General features: G+C 45.4%; 1 protein-coding gene across 1 annotated transcript in view; it reads left to right on the forward strand.

The window, feature by feature from the left end:
• The window catches only part of LOC138472144 (uncharacterized), a 502005-nt gene that overhangs the window by 281038 nt on the left and 202265 nt on the right, over window positions 1–18702 (forward strand). The window contains exon 6 of the mRNA XM_069610159.1: window positions 3243–3362. Within this exon, the coding sequence (XP_069466260.1) occupies window positions 3243–3362 (120 nt within the window). The remainder of the gene's footprint in view (window positions 1–3242; window positions 3363–18702) is intronic.

Raw genomic sequence — 18702 nt, forward strand, 5'->3', positions numbered from 1 at the left:
TCAGTTCCACAGTTATACTTTTCAGGTAGATTCACTAAGAGGTTGGATGATGCCAGTGGTTATGATACAAAATTAAAAAGGTATGTAAATATCAGGTAAACAAGCACACTCAATCCCTGTTACTAAGATATGCCTAGGTAGGGATCCTTGACCAGGCCTCCACTGAGCAAAGTCAGGAAAAAGTGATTTAGGGACAGGACTTCACACCCTATGGAGTACAGGGGGTAAAGGGAAACCGGTATGGTACCTTATCCCCGTACTCTAAATTCTCCAGAGACCACTGCTGAGCTTCCGGAATCCAATGGAGACACAGTCTTCTGTGCGTGGTCCATTCAAGGAAGGCCCAGGTGTTGCAGGTGCAGAGGTCACTTTTGTACACAGGATTTAATTTCGGTCAGTCAAGGCGCTTAGATCCCAGTTGCAGGCACCTTCCAGCTGAACCCAAAACAAAACAATGCAGACTTCTGCAGAGCAGTCAACCTGAGGACACCTCTAGGATATGAAGAGGATCAATTGCGACAGCAGTCACCACGATCAGGTGGCAACTTGCGATGTTCCAGGAACGAACAAAAGAGCAGGCACTGCGCGGCTTCCGTTGATTCAAGAAGACTGAAAATGCAGGAGTGGGCATCCAAGTTCCAAGGATGCACTCAGAACTTTGACTGCTGCCACAAGATAGCCCAAGAGAGAGCTGGTCAGTCCAATGTTTGGCACAGAGTCTCTTCCTTAGGCTCAGAAGGTCAGGATCCGCGAGCAGGGGTCATGACTGGTTGTTCCCACTGGTCCAGGGGTCGAAGAACTAAGCGGGGTTTTTTCAGATCAGGCAGAGACGCATAGCTTCAACGGGACTTCAATGGAGTTAGTGCTGGTTAGCTGCCTGGTCATTCTCTGGTAGTCAGCTGGTAGCTCTTCTTCGTAGGGGACATGGCTCCAATGATGATCTGAAGAATGCAGTAGTCCTCATTTTATCCAGGATCTGGATGGATGTTGGCCCAGGTCCACTAAGGGTAAGGATCTGCACCATTCAAATTGTCATAGGCTACAATATCTGCCGAGTTGCTGACGTTCAGGCACCAGGATGTGGACCGGGACCAGACAGTACCGGCCTTCACATCCGTACTCGCACACAAACTGCCTCTTTGCCCAGGAAAGGGCTTCCCTTATATGACAATTCCGGTTCCGGGAGAGCAGGAAGAGGGCCAGAGAACAATATGGCTAAAGGACAAGAAAAGACCTTATGGCACAGCCATCTTAGGGTGCAAATACTTTTTAGTAGCCATTTGCCGTAATTGCAAAAAAAAGCGCACAAGTAAAAAGTGTAAAAACACAGTAGAAAATCTCTGCTGCCATCTGCTCATCCTAGGTACATTGTAAATATAATCAAAAAGCCACTTCAGAAAAGGTTACAATACAAGAAATTCACTAAAAGAGACCTAGTCTGTCAATACTGATAGTATTATGGACTGATCAGTTTCCCCAGAAGAATGAGCAAAAAGACAAGGGAAGTAAATCAGAAGGCTTTACTTATCTCCAAAATGTCAGGTCAGGAGTCAAAACAAAGTAAAATGAAAGAGAGTGCCATAGACGTTTATGGGAGGAAAGTTGCAAAAAGAAACCCTTTCTTAACAGATGGTAATGGACAGTCTCTTTCCAATATTGCGCAACGCGCAGTGGGCTCAAACACTGTATGCATAAAGGACCAGATTTGCTCCCTGTAAGAATGTGCAGATCACCTTATTCTGAAAGACGACATGCACATTACAGGGGAGGCTGGACAGTAGCTCAAAGATGCACTAGCCAGCCCCTTTGATGTCAGGAGCATGTACGACTGCCTGGAGAGCATTTCAGAGTCTGTGACACGTGAGAAAAACAAATGGCATGTCCAACCCTGTTTGGGGGATAGGAATGCAAGTGTGACAGCTGCAGTTTAAACTGTGGCTATCGCACGTCAAGAAAAATGCATGACTGGACCGAAATTAGCCTGTTATGATTTGCACATACCCCTGTCCCTGGGACAAATTTCTGCGCATTTAAAAGCTCATCACATTTGTGAATTTGGGATGTACTTTTAAAAGCACAGAAATGCTGCCTGATTTGCGCAATGTGGTGAGATGTGCCAAATCGGATGCCTTTTGAAGAATGGCCTGCTCTTTTTTTGGCGCATCTCATCGCTTGCGTAAAACAACTTTTGAGAATCTGGCACCATGCATGCTTTGGTACAGAAAGCACAGCGTATAAGGAATGTGGCCCAGGAATAGTGGTTCAATTTTTCTATTTTTTCCTTGTGCTTATGATAAGCACATGGGAGAAGAAGAAATATGGAAACGCAAAGTAGGCACGATAAAACACGCAGCTGCTTTCCAGTGTTTCTCCCCTATCCCTGTATAGTATGCTGGCCGATGTGGCTGGGAACATACACTAAGGAAAGTCCTGTGCAAAGGGGCCATGTCACCCAGAACATTCTTTTAGTTTTGGCTATTAGGTGGTGTTAGAAGCCAAAACTATTCCATTAGAGTACACCTAGGGAGAAATGGCACATGAGGAGGGACACAAAACATGTAGGTGTTTGGTTATGTACCCACTGCTAATCCCTATGGCCATTCCCACCCACTTCCTGCCCCTTCTTGCCTGAAACACATCATCTTTGAGCTAGCTTTATCAAGCCTTACCAGCAAACGTTGTGCTCGATGACTGCCAGTGTCTTTTCAAAGCATTCTTCTGAGAGTTAATGACTTAATTGGAGCTGTAAATGCTCTACTGGTGTAATAAAAATGTCTTAAACAAGTCTCCCTTCCGCCATTCGATTTATAAGCACTATATGTCTCCTTCACTGAAGTTTGGTTAAAAAAAACATTGGCAAAGCAAACAGATTTGGCTTGTGTATAAGTATTAGGCATTTGCCAGCACTGTTATTATATGCCCAGGTACTTTGCAGCTACTACCATCTATTGCCAGTTACTACCACTATGGCCGCGCTTGGCAAATACCTTTCCCGTGCCTACACAAAAGCCACAACAGTTGGCATTGCCAATGCTGTTTTCAATTGGAACACTGCTTAACATCATGATCAGATTCTGCCTGCATCATAGAGATGACGATCTCGCAGGTATGCAAGGACGGGAACAGGGCACAGGGTTACGTACAATTGTAAAGTAACCATTTTTTCTGTTAATGTTTTTGTTGAACCTCTGCTTTAAGCTGAGCTCCTGATCATGTGCCTGTCTGATTATTTCTCTGTTCAGCTCTGCCTCTGTGTTCTGCTTTTGACATCGGGCTTGCAGGACATCTCTGTCCTTCACAGCAGCATTCTGGGGATCGGAGTCATCTGGGCCTTCCTGAAAGTCGTCTTTGGCATCGTGGCGGTGAGTGTTTAACCTGTAGGAGTACACATGGAGCACTTTATTTTGCAGCAGGACCACAAGTTACCACGTGAAAAGTGGGGACTTACTATTCCAGTCTCCTGGGCCGGCTGCTGCAGTACTAGGTTCCCAAGTTTGAACACCTTGACTGTAGAGGCTGGTGGCAGCAGCAGCTGACACTTCAGTTATTTTGCTAATAGTTAATTACAGACATTCTCATGACTGTCAGATTCGAGGGAAAACTTGAGGCGACGCATGTGGAGGGATCAACTTTTTCTCAGAGAACGAGCGAGGCTTCCAAAATATAAGGCTTTATCTTGTTTGCCAACTCCCCCAATAGCTTATTTGCCAAGTTGTCTCATCATGTTATGTGTAACCTCTTCATCCCGTCATAACTGTGCATTCTGGGACTTATAGTCTCATATCTTTAATGGGAAAAATAAACTGTAAGTGCCGTCATGCACAGTGTAAAGCAGGGACTGAATAAAGGTGCTCCACATAACACAAGGCCAATTACTAGCTTTGCAATAGTTATCTTGTTTGTTGCACTGTCCAAAGCTTGCTCTACTGTTAAACCATGCATGCAGCCAGAGTGTGGAGGCTGCACCAGACTGCAATGCTCAGATGGGATGGTATGTTATGTTGTATAGGCATTTTTGTATAACTCATACCGCCCTTAAGGTGATTAATGCGCTGAGGGGAAATAGAGAGGGAAAGGTAAGACTGTGTGTTATGTTGTGTTGATTGCTTTTATTGTGCTAATGGCAGACTTCGATCCCTTGCCAGAGCATCAACAAGAATTGACGAGAGCGTAGGCAGGAAGAAGAAAGAGGGCTGGAGGGATCAGATATGTTATTATGTTAGTTGCTTTATAGTACTCGTGCATCCCTAAGTCCTCAAAGTGCTTAGAGGTAACGCGAGCTGACTCCGAGAAGGAGCCCTTAAGTGCAGAGTGTGGGGATGGAGGAGCTGATCAAGGAAAACCAGCCAGGAGACATACATGTTTTGAAATAGCAATATTTATGCTTTGAGAAAACAAGATTGCGTTCCTTCCACTCTTCCCTTACCAGGGGTGCAATGAAACCTACATTTCGGGGGTGCGGAGGCTATCTGTTGATGGGAGGGGTAACTTCAGAAAGTGGGCGTGGCAGACTTGGAGGCTCCACCTCCCTCTGTTCTACCCCAAGGGTTATCTGGAGTGGGGCCCAAGCATCAAATGGAAGCGGCCCAGCATTACACCTAAGCACGCCCAGGCACACAATTACACATCAACTAATTTAAACAATTTACATGCACACCCAGTTCCCATACATCATAGTGTGAGGAGCCATGAATTAGACTCAGACACAAGGTGTTCATAGGTTTGGTCAAGGACTTTTATTCAAATAAACGGGGGTGGGAAAAAGCCTCTGTTACTGCACTGGAGGTGTTTCCATACTGAAAACCTAAACTAAGGGCTTGTCAATGTGAGAATGTCCAAAGCAAAACCGTCCTGTGTCCAAAGTACTATTCTGGGCCAAACTCCAAGGTGAAAAGGCTTAAGTGGTTTTATACATGTTCCAAAGAAGAATTTGTAACTCCAACACAAACGTTCCAGAAGGACAGATTTCCTTGTTCCAGGGGATGTTTCTCTTCCCTCTGTTGTATTCAAAGATATCAGTTCCTTGAATTTCTCTTAATTCACAATGCAACTGATCCACACAAAATAAAACCTGGTTCTTTATCCTTCTCAGTGGGCATGCCAGGTTTTCACTTCTTGGTTTCTTGGTTTCACACAGCCTTTGGCTGGTACCGATATATCCTTCTAGGATCTATGTGATCACTGCGACCACACATAATTGCGACGACTGAAAATGCAGACTTTTTTTATTTTTATTTTTTAATTAAACCCCCTTTACACCACATAGATATGCGGGGGGAGACCCCCCACAATCTCCCATATTACTATAATATCCCATACCCCCCACATTTATATGTGGTGTAAAGGGGGTGTTTTAAAAAAAACAGTCAGGTATTTCGGCCGTCGCAATTGTGAGGACGACATTTTGAGCCATTTCCTCCTTCTCAGGGCCCCTTTTTGCTGATATCCTTCTTATATACTCTTTAAACAACTATTCCACAAAACAACTTGGCTCTTTATCCTTATCTTGTTAGAATATCTGGTGTACTCTCACACCAGGTTTTCACTTCTGTTTCCTTGGTTTCACCCAACCTTTGGCCGGTCCTGATATTTCCTTCTAAGGGCCTCTTTTTGCTGATATACTTCTGGTACAATGTTCAATTTGTCTTTACCAGGTGTATTTCTCTACCGGGATTGTCCCATGTAAACACTCTTGCACTTGCCTGGTTTACTCTCCTGTCAGGGCTTTCTTTCGCACACTTGCAATGACCTAGGAACCTTGATGAAATCAGAATTACTTCTAAAATTGGCCCTGATTTGACAAAGACACCTGTAGTGTCAAAACACGGGTTATCCAATAGGGCAATTTGTTGTTCATAAAATCTTGGAAACGTGGAAATATCATGACTAAAATCTGAAAACTATATATCACAATACTTGTGTGGCGCAGTTCTTTATTGTGTGAGGAAAATTAACTTTTTCATGTCACAACAAGAGGTAGGGGTCTTTGCCTCTTTCCCTTTCCTCACACATCTGTGACACCTGAGAAATCAGCACCATATTTTGTAGGGCGCAGGACTCACTATAGCTGGTACACCAAAACCCCCAAATTTTGCTTACCTGGTATACTATCCTGCCAGGGCTTTCCTTTCTTGTGTGCTCTGCTCACACCTTACATTGTAAACACTTGTGTTCACGTTTGCTCTGTGCAAATACTTTCAATTGCAAATACTTTGAGTCTGTTTTATCTAACTCAGAAGCTAGCTAGTACAGTATCCTGCCAGGGTGTTCCTTCAGTAGGTGTTGCATATACTTACAAAAACGTAGTCTCTTCTTGTTCGCTTTCTTTTTTTATAAAGTGTTCAGTATTTACTTCTCTTTCAAGTCTTTCACAGGTTTTACATTAATTTGCTTTAGGCATGTCTGCCGTTATGCCCTGATGTCACTGTTTCCTTTTAGGGAACTCGCCAGCTCTTGACGGCGTTCTCTTCTCTTCCCGCTGTCAGCCAGAGGCAGTCGGTTGGCTTCTCGCTCCGCTTCCCCACCCTCGTTCTTTGGCCGGTGCGCTCCCTTGTCTCTGGGTACTTCTCAAGAGCAGCAGCTTTTTCCTTCCAGGACCGCACCCTGGTTAGCTGTGGCTGGGGTTTTAATCTCCCGGCTGCAGGGCTGTACTCGCAGCAACTAGAGCGCAGCCTGCACTCTTGGTCATTTCCGCTCTGCATTACTCGGCTCCTCTTCATCGTTCCAGTACTCTTGCAGTTATGGGGAGGGCAGTCCATGTTGCATTTGTATAAGTGTCTTTAAAGGTGTTTGAAGGCAAGTTAGTTCTTGATTACTTGCAAGTAAAGTCTGGGAAGACATTTTCATGAGTTCTGGAGGATAGGTCAGGTCTTGATGTTTTATTCATAGACCTTGTCGGATGATTTTCCGTTAACTTTCCTAGTTGGAGGAGGGGAGGTGTAAACAATATGCTATGAAGGTATTGGTTTTGGAAGAGGTATCCTCAAAAGATGAGGGGGAATACTGCACCGTGTCTGATCGTGTCGGGTCACTTCTTTGAGTGTTGCCACCCACATGTGATCTCCCTCATAAAGCCGCCCCGGGGTCAGGATCAGGTAGAGGCTGCCGTCCCCATGACACATGGGTAGAGGTCACAGTTGGATGATACCATTGGATTAATCACAGTGCACTCATTCACACATACATTACATACACACTCCTTACACACATACATACATACATGATGAACTAACATGCAACACCCTTTAACACAGTTAGTTTCAGAAAAAGCTTCCCTCGTCTCTGCTTAACACAAAGCAAGTGTGCACATCAGCCCCTTCCCCTCGAATGCGAAAGAAAACATAACGGTGTTATATGTTCGCTCGCATCTGTGGGGGTGCAGGGGATGATGTGTGCATTTGATTTTTGTTTGTCAGAGAAGTGAGGGAAGTCTTTCTGGAAACAAGCAGCTTTAACGTTTTGCTGTGTTTGTGCAAATAGGAACACAGTAACACTTTAAAGCTGCCAGTTTCAGGAAAGACTTCTCTCCCCTCTCTGACAAACAAAAATCTATGTGCGGAAGCCTCGCCCCTCAGCTCACATTGGGGGTGGGGTGGGCTAAAGCCCATTTAGCTGAATGTTGTTCTGCGCCTGTCCCACTCACTCCTATGGCTTCTGCAGACAATTCTTAGAATATATGTCTCCCTCACTGTCACTCACACTCTTACACGCTCACACCTGCTCTTCTTAACAGATAGACCGGGCAAAGTGAACAGCAAATATGCAGGTATGGGAGTTATGCAGAGCGAGGTGCTGACTGGCTGCTGGGAAGTAAAAGGTCTGGGAGATTTGAGAGGTTCAGATGTGTGGCGACCACTTCACAGGGTGTCGAGGTACAGTCTTGTCTACCTCGATACCTAGTGATGAAAGGGCTGCACTGCTAAGTTTTCCCTCTGTCTTGCCCAGGTGCCATCGGCTGGTAGACTGCATGGATGTTGTTGGCCAGTGGGGCGAGATCAGTGTTTATTGGCATAAGTCAGGTGATCAATCAGACTGGGGCCAGACTCATTGGTTGTTGGTGTGGAGGCAGCTTCTCGCGGTTTGCCAACCGATAATACAAGTATCGAGCTGAGAAAAATATAAAAAGATCAAAGGCAGAAGGTTTGATGCGTGCAAGTAGATGGAATGCAGTAGAGAGTACGCAAACTTGAAGGATATGGGTTTTCTGTACATGGATGTTGGGGATAAGGGTTAAAAGCACGGGAAGAGGGAACCAAGAGATGCATGTTGAGAATCCCCCATAAAGGAAAATCGTAAAAATGGGTTGATAAAAAAGGAATTTGTAATTTCTTCATGAGACCATTTTCCAGCAGGTCATCTTTGTCCTCTGGGTTCATTTCCTCTTTTATTGAGAGGTGTATGATAGTTCTCCCCATTTGTAGCTATGAATAGATGGTCCCCCGATCTCTGCCATACATTCCATTATTCAACGGCCAGAACCATCACATTCCGATTGTAATGATTTGACTAATTGACATAGAAGCACGATTGTTTTGGTGATGTGAGCAGATTCGGAGTCAAATGACAGATTCTGTGGCACATGCATGTGTCCATGTCATATAAAGGAGTCAAAGGCATTGTTACTTCAATTAGTCTTTTAATTCCCACTTACTGTTTATTTAGGGTATTTGTAGAGTGTAGCTATAGCCCAAGGAGCAACTGAGCCCTGTATGTGGCAGGACAGCGCTTATAGATACTAAAGGATGTCCCTTTGCAATATCTTAGTATTAACAGTGAAAGTGTGCATGCATGGGAGTATATGTCCACAGGGTTGAACAGGCACAACAAATAGACCAGTGCACAAAAAGCAGATGCCTACAAATGCAAATCTCAATGTGTACATTTTCAAGAAAACGGTTTTAACAGTACCTGCGTATGCGTTCCTTAAACTATGTTGATAACTTGTGAATTTCAATGAACACTAGCAAAACGTACCCGTCCTCCGAATGGGTTCTGTGGACAGACATGGCAGCACTCTCATAAATAGTTGAAAATCAGTGATCCTGTAGGTAGGCTGCTGTTCCAATTCGCTTAATGTGCTTTGCACTCTGAAGTAAACTGCACTGAGAATGGGTGTGTGGCTGGATGGCATACTCCAGAGAAGACGTTGGGGGGAGGCGAGAGTTGGTGTGTTGCTGCATACTGGGACCTACTGTGGTCCTCCCCACCTAGTGCCCCACCCTGGCGTGGTGCAGTTCATTGTGGTGCATTGCAGTGCAAATGTCCCAGAAACCGTGCATTCTAGGGTTGAGGACTGGTTCTTCTACGACAACATTGATGTTTCGCCGATTTCAGACAACCATCTCGTGTGAAGGTGGTGAAATCCAGGGAAAAGGGTAGGGTGTCCAAATGTTATGTAGTCAGTAATGTCTGGAGGGCCCTAACAGGTGACTATGCAAAATGTGGTGCAGATTGGTGTAACGGTGTGGAATTGTATAAGGAACAACTCTTCACCAAGCCACAAACCAATTTAGATTTTTGCTGAAATCCGGGAAACAGCTGGGGTGTCCAAATGTCATGTAGCCAGTATTGTCCGGAGGGTCCTAACAGGTAACTATGCCAAATGTGATGCAGATTGGTGAAACGGTGTGACACTGTATAAGGAAAAACGCTTCCCCATGCCACAAACCCACACATTTTTACTTTATAAATATAGATTGAGGCAATACTGTTAATCGCAGGGTGCACCAATCTAATAAACTTGCCCAAATTTGGTCCACACCCCCATTCGGCACCCTCCTACTGGTGCAGATCTTGGGGCACTTCCCTATTGGCTAGTTCATGGCTGTGTGTCCGAGTGTCCATGGGAATTCGATGGATCTAGGGCAAACATTGATTTCCTGCTGGAGAGAGTGTGAGTACTAGACAGAGCTTGTCCCAGAACATGGAGGGAGAGCGATTTGTTCCAAAGTCCTTTCTTCTAGGCATTTTCAGATCTCGAGTATTGTTAAAGCTTGGCTTGAAGTGAAGTGGACATCTAGTCATATTTGTAGTACTTCTGTGTCCCACCTCCTTCCCTCTGTACTTCTAATATGTTGTCCTGTTATTTTCTTTATGGTGATCTGCAACGATTATGCTTCAAAGCTCAGGTTTTAAGTGTTGCAGGCAATATTTTTCCATCTCTGTCCCGCATAACTTAAAAATGCCTCAAGCCAGACCATAACTGGGCAAGGCATAAATTAGTTTTCAAAAATTAATTAGCAGAGTTTGCTAATTAAAAGTGTCTTGATTATCAAACAAACCCATTTGATTAGCAATGTTATACGAAAATAATGTCACCAGAAGTTTTTGTACCCAAGACATACACAGAGTAGTAACACAACAGTTTTGTGTACTGCTGAAGTAAGACATTAGTGAGAGTAGTCGGGCCTTGCAAATTCTTTAAAATTCCACTGGACCTGCGGGTCGCGTAACTTAGTTTACTTACTCGACCTAGTTGAAATGCACTCGACCAGAGGCAACAGATTGAAAGGTGCATTCTGTAAAACAGTGCATGTCACCACAAAAACACTGTGTGCTACACTGCTACTACCTAGGGGAAGTCATACATGAGCCAGCCATGCACAGTGAAACATTTATTTGACATTTACTGCAAACAAAGTAAATGTTAATTAAAAGTTTCAAACATCCCTTGCAGATGGTACTTGCGCTTCATTAAATCTACTTGTGTGGGTTTAAACGACTTTGTGAGCCCTGGATGAGGGTCTGTAAAATGTAAAATGTTAGCTGCATGAATGGACACAAATAAATAAATTTGATAAAAGGGCTCTGTAAACAGTTTTGCCAGCTCTCTCCTGCAGGTGCTAATATATAATGCAATCAAAGACCAAAGTGAGCTCTGGAGGATAACTACAGTGTACGGTAGTGCAGTAGATCAGTTTAAGTACAGACTGGATGGAACTATTGATCGCTTCTTTGAATAAACATCTAGTTAGAGGTGTATATTATGTAAGTGGAAAGAGAGTAAGACACTAAGCAGAGTGCCTAGCGACGGGCAGAGAACTGGGTAAACTATGGGGAATATTGTAGTTTGCTGGCCATCTCACTTTCAGGGTAGCTGGTATAAAGCAACAGGGTGATAATATAGAATGTAAAGGCATATGGGATCAGCTCATGGGTTATGCACCAGTTGCACAGATGTATGCAACCAGCAAGTTACAGAACTAGGTTTGCCATCAAAAGGATTTGGACCTGTGATCATGTACATCTTCAAAAATATTCACTCGTCAATACAACTTATCCCCCCCAACAAAATGAAATATATTTGGCACTATGAGTTTAGGCTACACTAACCTAAACTTTACTGTAAAGCATAGAGCTGACGCAGTGGTTTTTTTGGGTATCAATACTGTAATTATGCATTATGTAACAGCTTACATTTTTAGGAATGATATAGCATGACTGTTAATTGACACATACTAGTCTTTGCAAGACATGATATAGTTGGCTTAGTAAAATTATCATCCTGATTATTTCTGGTTTGCAACTATTTGAAAAACAAAGTCTTGCCTAGCAGTCCCACACAGGTCTTTGGCACTTAGGAGTCGAGGAGATGATTACTGCTGCACTGTCTCTCCATTAGCTCCTTTTAACTTGCAGTGAACGGAGAAAAGAGGGTGAAGCGAGCCTCCGAGGCAAGCGAGCAATGCAGGGTAAGTTGTGCTTTCATTTAACAGGGTAACTTAAATAGCTAGCTTTGCTACACAAATGTCAATTTGATTAGCAGACCTACAATAATGCATAGCAAATTGCTATGTGACACTGCTTATTTTATGCCTTGCTGGGGATTCTATTCTTTCCTCTGGCACACCATATTTCAGTCATTGCAGATTCATTTGAGGAGATGACCAAGGACAAGTTGCATCAGCCACCTTAGCCTTCTATAAGAAATGTTTTAGAATGAAACCCTGCATGTAAAAGTCCTTTTTCTTGGGCACCCGGACCTGTCAACACATTCCCTGCATTTCACATGGCAGGGAGAGGTTTGGTGAGCTCTTCTCTTTGCTGACAGGCTTTCCTTAAGTGTTTTCCCAAAAGGTCTTCCTTGGGCCTAAGCCCAGTGTGCACACTGAGGGGATTGAGCTGGCTTCTACCGGGGGTTCTCCTGAGGCTTCTTCTCAATTGCCTAATACTGGCCTAAAGTCTGAGGACATACTCTCATGCTAGGTACAATCAGCCCACGGATATACGGCTCTTCACGGCCTGTATACAAACTTTGCATCATCCTGCAGGGATTGAAATATCCCTTCAGATCTATATGCTGAATCAGAAATGTGACTGTGCTGCATCTTCCGTTGGCACGTGTTAGGCATTCCTCCTGAAGGAAGGTTCCCTGGACAGCACCTCAAATGATATTCATGTGAAGATCACCTACAAAATAAATTGTGGGTCAAAAGAAAGGCTGGCTGACTGATGACAGGAAAGACAAAAACAGTGCCTGTGCCTTCTGCGGCTGAAGTGTGGGCCCTGAGTCAACACACTTTAGCCCAAGACACTTCACATTAAGGAGATTTGATTCCACAACCCTACTGTGACAGCTCTCCTTGAATTCCATTTCTATGTGGCCAGGGTTTCAGCTGAGTTGACTACCTGCTGCCATTGCCTGGGATTTTGGGGCTCTCTGCTCTGCAGTCCCCTATGGTGCATTGTCTTCTGGACCCATATCCTTCTATGCAAAGATCCTGTGAGAAACCTGAGTGTATTCTCCCAGTAAAATCTCGAGAATCCCATATTCACGTAGCCAGGACACGGCCATTGCTGTTGGATCCAGTTTCTGGGGGTGGACCAGTGAGGGAGGATCACCTGGTTTAGGGAGCCCAGGGTTGGGCTCGGGGGGAATACCCCAGGTGAGACGCATTATGTTACGGGGAAGACGAGGATGGAGAGATCCCTGACCTTTGTAGGCTGTGCCACAGTTGGCCCCCTTTCTCCTATACAATCTCCTGTATTAAAATCTACCAAACAACCCCCATCTGGAAAATCCCCTAAGAACACAACCCATGCTAGAGTTGAAAACCACATTTCCCAGAAACCCTGCTTTCACACATTCTACCCGAAAACTCTCAATCATTCTTTTTCACAAGCTTCTGCTTATTCTTTTCCGAACATCCAGTCTACCCTGACAAAACCCTACCGGTCCCAGAATCCCCTGTGTTCATTTTCTGATCCCAGTTATTTTCATATGCCTCACAAACCCCAACGATCCTGTCCCTCTGATTATCATTTTGCAAACTCCCCGTCAAATGTAACCAACAATTACCATTCTCGCAAAACCTGCATTTTGAGATTCCTACAAACCACAATACGAGGATTTTTCCTCCATGTAACACCTCTTTCCCTTCCGACCCTGTAGGATATCCGGAAACTCTATCACCTTTTTCCGGCACAAATATTTTTTCCCGACATAACACCAGGACCGTTTTACCTGACATGTCCCAATACAAGGCACCAGAAAGGCACCAGAAAGGCAGCAGGAATCAAGAGGGTGGCGAGGACAGAAGTGACCTTGCCCTTTTGTCCCAGGCCTGCAGAACCTTCGTGGAAGAAAGTCCAAGACCACTAACAATAGCACAAGTGTCCTGCAGCAGATGTCAACGGTATACGGGGCAAGCCTATACAGATGAGCAGGCGCGAGGGAAGAACCCACGCCCGTAGTACAGGCCTTGCCTCCAGAGAAGCCAAACCGATGAGAACCAGACCGTGCTGAGTGAGAATTACAAAGTGGCAAGTTTTGACCAAAGATGATTAACTTTGAATGAACTATTAAAAGTGTGAAGGGGAGACCAGCTGCAGAGTGAAAGCTGCACCATAGGGGTGCTAACTTGAGAGACTCTGGTTAAGCCCCATATGAGAGAAACTACAAGTACCAGAAGACCATAGGAAGGCAAGCGAAATGGGTCAAAGTGGTCATACAGGGGGTCAAGCAAAATCCCCGTACAATCGAAAGACTTCAATCTAGAAGTAGTGTGAGAAAAAGGGAAGTGAATCCCACAGTGAAAGTGAACATTAAGAAACCAAGGGACTTGAATCCTGTAAAGTCAAGAGGGGTCCGAGCCCGACCAAAGGAAATCCAGGGGTGAAGTAATAACCCAAGCAAAAGACATTGAGAAATTGAGAGAGGAGAAATCCCATAAAAGGCAAGAGGGGTCCCAGACCGACAGAGGGAGATCCAGGAGTGAAGCCATCATCCAAGAAGATTAAGAGAAGAGGGGTCAGAGCCCGACCGAGGGAGATCCAGGGGTGAAGCTGTCACCCAAAGTAGATTGAAAAGGAATTGTGATTTATTGTGGAATACAATACGTGAAGGGTCAGTGCCCAGAAGAGGGGGACCCAGGGGTGAAGTCATCACCCTACGTAAAACTGTGATAAACAATTAAGAAGTTTCAGCGGCCAGAATAGGGGCACCCAGTGGTAACCCAGTCGCCCAACGAACTTTGGAAACAAACTTTAATTTGTTAAAGGAACTTTTGTTTTTGTTATTTGAAGGCGTCAGGTCGTCGAAGGCAAGTGAAACAAGACTTGGCCATCGACAGCCCTGATAACTGAAAACTTGAGGGTTAAAATCTGAACTATCATCTTGTGCTAGAAAAGCCCAAAAGTGTGTCCTGAGAGCTGCCATTGGAACTGTTGTCTCGACCTGAAGCAGCCCGAGACTACTGTGCTCCAAGCTCCCGTCCCACCCCGTGCTAAAACGTGGGAAAGGGAGACCCAAGCTACCACATCCGGACATATTATTTGAAAACACTACTTTCTTTTCTTAAGAACTATCCCTCACCCCTTTTTGTATTTCATTGGCTATACAGACCCTAAATTGGGTTTAGCTGTGACAAAACAGACCCTATCTGGATGGATCATCCTGGCTTTTGGAGAATGTTACAGCTTAGTGGGCAAAGACCCGCCAGAAGGATTAAGGGGCATGGTTACCTCTGCTGCTTTTCACAGAGGCGTTCCACTCAGACATTTGTGCAGTAGCCACTTGGTCGTCTGTTCACACGCTTGTGAAACATTACTGCCTGGATTCATCTTCCAATCAAGAAAGACAATTTTGAAAAGCAGTCCATCCTTCATTCAGTCCATGATAACAATTGAGACAAAATATAATTCCTACTCCCACCACCAAATTATTACTGCTTTGGGAGTCTATCATAAGATGAGGAATACGTGGGAGGACACAATCCATTTGAAGAACAAGTTACTTACCCCTGGTAATGTTCTTTCGATTGGATGTTCCTCCCACGTATTCATCATCATGTCTCCCAGCCTACCCCGCTGTAGAGTTTACGTGTCTTTACACTTTATGCTTTCTTGGTGCCTACGGTCTATGGTACGCCTAGTAATTTCTCTACATGAGGGGGAAAACAGAACTGAAGCCAACGGGCGCTGCATGTGCTATTTATACTGATGATGACGTCGACAGTCGAACGGAGGCCCTCGAGGGACATCGATCGGCAAGACGGCACACAGCGCCCCCTGTTGAAAATAAATTCTGAAGTAGCTGGAAGGATAATTATCATAAGATAAGGAATACATGGGAGGAACATCCAATCGAGAAGGAACGTTACCAGGGGTAAGTATTTTTTCTTTTCGTCACGCACCCACCCTTTGGAACTAAATCCCAGTATCAGCTGGAAATGTCCCTACAATTTTCCAAGTCCTCAAATCTCTCAAAACGTGGCTTTTTCAACATTTGACCAAGGACTAATCCCAATGGATGTATAGACTGACGTACAGACCATAACTGACAGGAATGTGGTACTGTTAAAAAGATTCCAGCCCATATGCTACCTACCCACATCCTGTACAGTGCTCCACTACCCTCGAGCTACATTCGCTATTTAACCAATAAAATAAAATAAACATGAGAGGGGCATTTCTGACCCTGTCGTGCAGTTTTCTTTTAGTACGACAGCAGTGGTACCAACTGCTGCTGTCACACTTGCATTGCTATTGCTTTTATTTTTTTGTTTACTTTTCACTATGAATGTGCTCCCAGTGGGTGCTGGAACCTTTCTTTCATTAGTGTTGTAGCATGCTCCAGACAATAATGTATTCATAGGGGGAGGCTAGTGCATTTTTTACGTTGGCGCACAGCCCCCAAGAAATACGCAGGTAGCCTTTGCGAATAAGGTAACCTAAGAATTTCTTAAAGTGGTACAAGTAAGAAATAGTGCATCCTCTGCGATTTTGATTTGCGCCACTTTGACAATCTCTCCTTATGGGCCCTATTCTCATCCTGGTGTTAAGTACCGAAAAGGTTGTTAAAAGGGTTAACAAACTTTTCGATACTATTCTGAAGGTGGTACATTCTTCTGAAGTTGGAAGGAATGCACCACTTTCAGAATACATGTGGCGATTGCTAGGATGGGTTGGAAACCAACCTAGCAACCGCCACATTCATAACCTGACTTTTTTGAAGGATATTCTTGTGGTATTCCTCCAGTTTAATACGGTACCATTTTGGTGCCGTTAGACTGGAGGAGTGCCACAAGAAGACTTGTTTGGTGTATATGAAAGTGTTCATATACACCCGTGTGGTGTATATGAACACTTTCCTATACACCCAAGTAAAAAGCTTCAATATTGCATACTGCAATGTTGAAGCTGCTTACTTGGGTGTATAGGAAAGTGTTCATACACACCTGGGTTCTCTGCAGCATTTTTGTAAAATAATGAATATGTCGTTATTTTACAAAAATGCTGCTGAGATTTCAGGATTGCGCCCGTTATGAAAAAAATCCTGACTATGCACGTCATGCACTTTAGCACCTTCACTGTGCCAAGTTCTTAATAGGGGCCTATGTGTTTCGTTGGAATACATGCAGATCACGCTTTAGAACGCCTCCATCACGTCTGAGGCCTTGCACGTCATGTATTGGGCCACACCCCCTTTTGAATTTCTCAGCCCACATAAAGCACTGGACTCGGTGTATTTCATTATTCAATATGTTGTTTTCTTGATTTCCACACTACGGAAACTAGCCCATTTAAAGTCAATCTTTGCGATTGTATTTTATTTTTCAATAAATATATATTAGAAAAAATATATAGAAATCCATCTGGTTTTCTGGTTGGTTTAGCAACTTTAAACAGCTACTTCGCTGCTCAACAACTGTTCTGGTCTTTTTTCCCCGTTTTAAACCAGCAGAGGGCAACGTAGTGTTGGAAATAATGTTTATTTTAGCTCGGAAAAAGGAAATGACCAGGCACGCTAGAAAAGAGCGCAGTGGAGAGATGCATTTTGTTCGGAACTCCTTTTTCTTTCTTTATATCTACAAAGTCTCATGCTGATGCTGAATTCCGGTCACTTATGAGTGGTATATTAATAATAACAATAGCAGCTGTTATTAGGCCCCAATTTAGAGAGTAATTCATAGAAATTCGTACAAAAATGGCGCACGCGGCTGGCGCACAGTGTCCCTGTGCGATACACTGCGCCAGCCGCGTGCGAAAAAATCCTTTTCATCGCACAGCGTATTCATGGATTTTAGCCTCCGAAACCAGCCGTGGCGCAGAGTGGCGCAGCGGCCCTGCAGCAGCGCCAGTTACGCCCCCAAGAACGTCCTCGCGCAAGGAAAAGCCTTCAAAATCCCCAAATCATCGCAAAGGGCTGCGCTAACCCTGGACCAGTTCACAGGGCTAGCAAACAGCAAACGCCAAGCGGGGAACGTGTATTTCAGTGGTTCGCGGGAAGTCCCACACGCGATTGTCCTGGGTACGTGTACATCAGGGGTGCGTGGGAAGTAACACACGCTATTCCATCACGTGTATTCCAGGGGTGCGCTGGAAGTATCACACACAAAAGCAGCAGGGTACGTGTATCTCAGGGGTGCGTGGGAAGTATCACACCCAAAAGCAGCAGGGTACGTGTATCTCAGGGGTGCGCGGGAAGTATCACACGCAAAAGCAGCAGGGTACGTGTATTTCAGGGGTGCGCGGGAAGTATCACACGCGATTCCATCAGGGTACGTGTATTCCAGGGGTGCGTGGGAAGTATCACACGCAAAAGCAGCATGGTACGTGTATTTCAGGGGTGCGCAGGAAGTATCACACGCGATTCCATCAGGGTACTTGTATTCCAGGGGTGCACGTGTGGGTCCTCCCAGGTGTTCCCTCTACACCCTCCACGGCCCATGCAGGTGGCCCACACCACAGAGGCCTACCCTGCACATGTCCCGCAGGCACCCCATCCACCATGGCCATGCCCCCCAGCCAACCCACATGTCACTTTGCACTACTGCCCACCAACGCATGTCCCCCTGCACCCCCAGCCACCAGGGGCAGCCTCCACCAGGCCCCCACTCATGTCTCCCTGCACCCCCACCCCCCAGCAGTGCAGGGGCAGCCTCCACCAGGCCCCCACTCATGTCTCCCACCACCCCCACCCCCCAGCCACCAGGGGCAGCCTCCACCAGGCCCCCACTCATGTCTCCCACCACCCTCACCCCCCAGCAGTGTAGGGGTAGCATCCACCAGGCCCCCACTCATGTCTCCCACCACCCCCACCCCCAGCAGTGCAGGGGCATCATCCACCAGGCCCCCACTCATGTCCCCTATCACCCCCACCCCCCAGCAATGCAGGGGGAGCGTACACCAGGCCCCCACTCATGTCTCCCATCACCCCCCACCCCCCACCCCCCAGCAGTGCAGGGGCAGCCTCCACCAGGC

This window comes from Ambystoma mexicanum, chromosome 8 (genome assembly GCF_040938575.1).
Source record: "Ambystoma mexicanum isolate Mex_15411 chromosome 8, UKY_AmexF1_1, whole genome shotgun sequence".
In the NCBI taxonomy this organism is placed as follows: Eukaryota; Metazoa; Chordata; class Amphibia; order Caudata; family Ambystomatidae; genus Ambystoma; species Ambystoma mexicanum.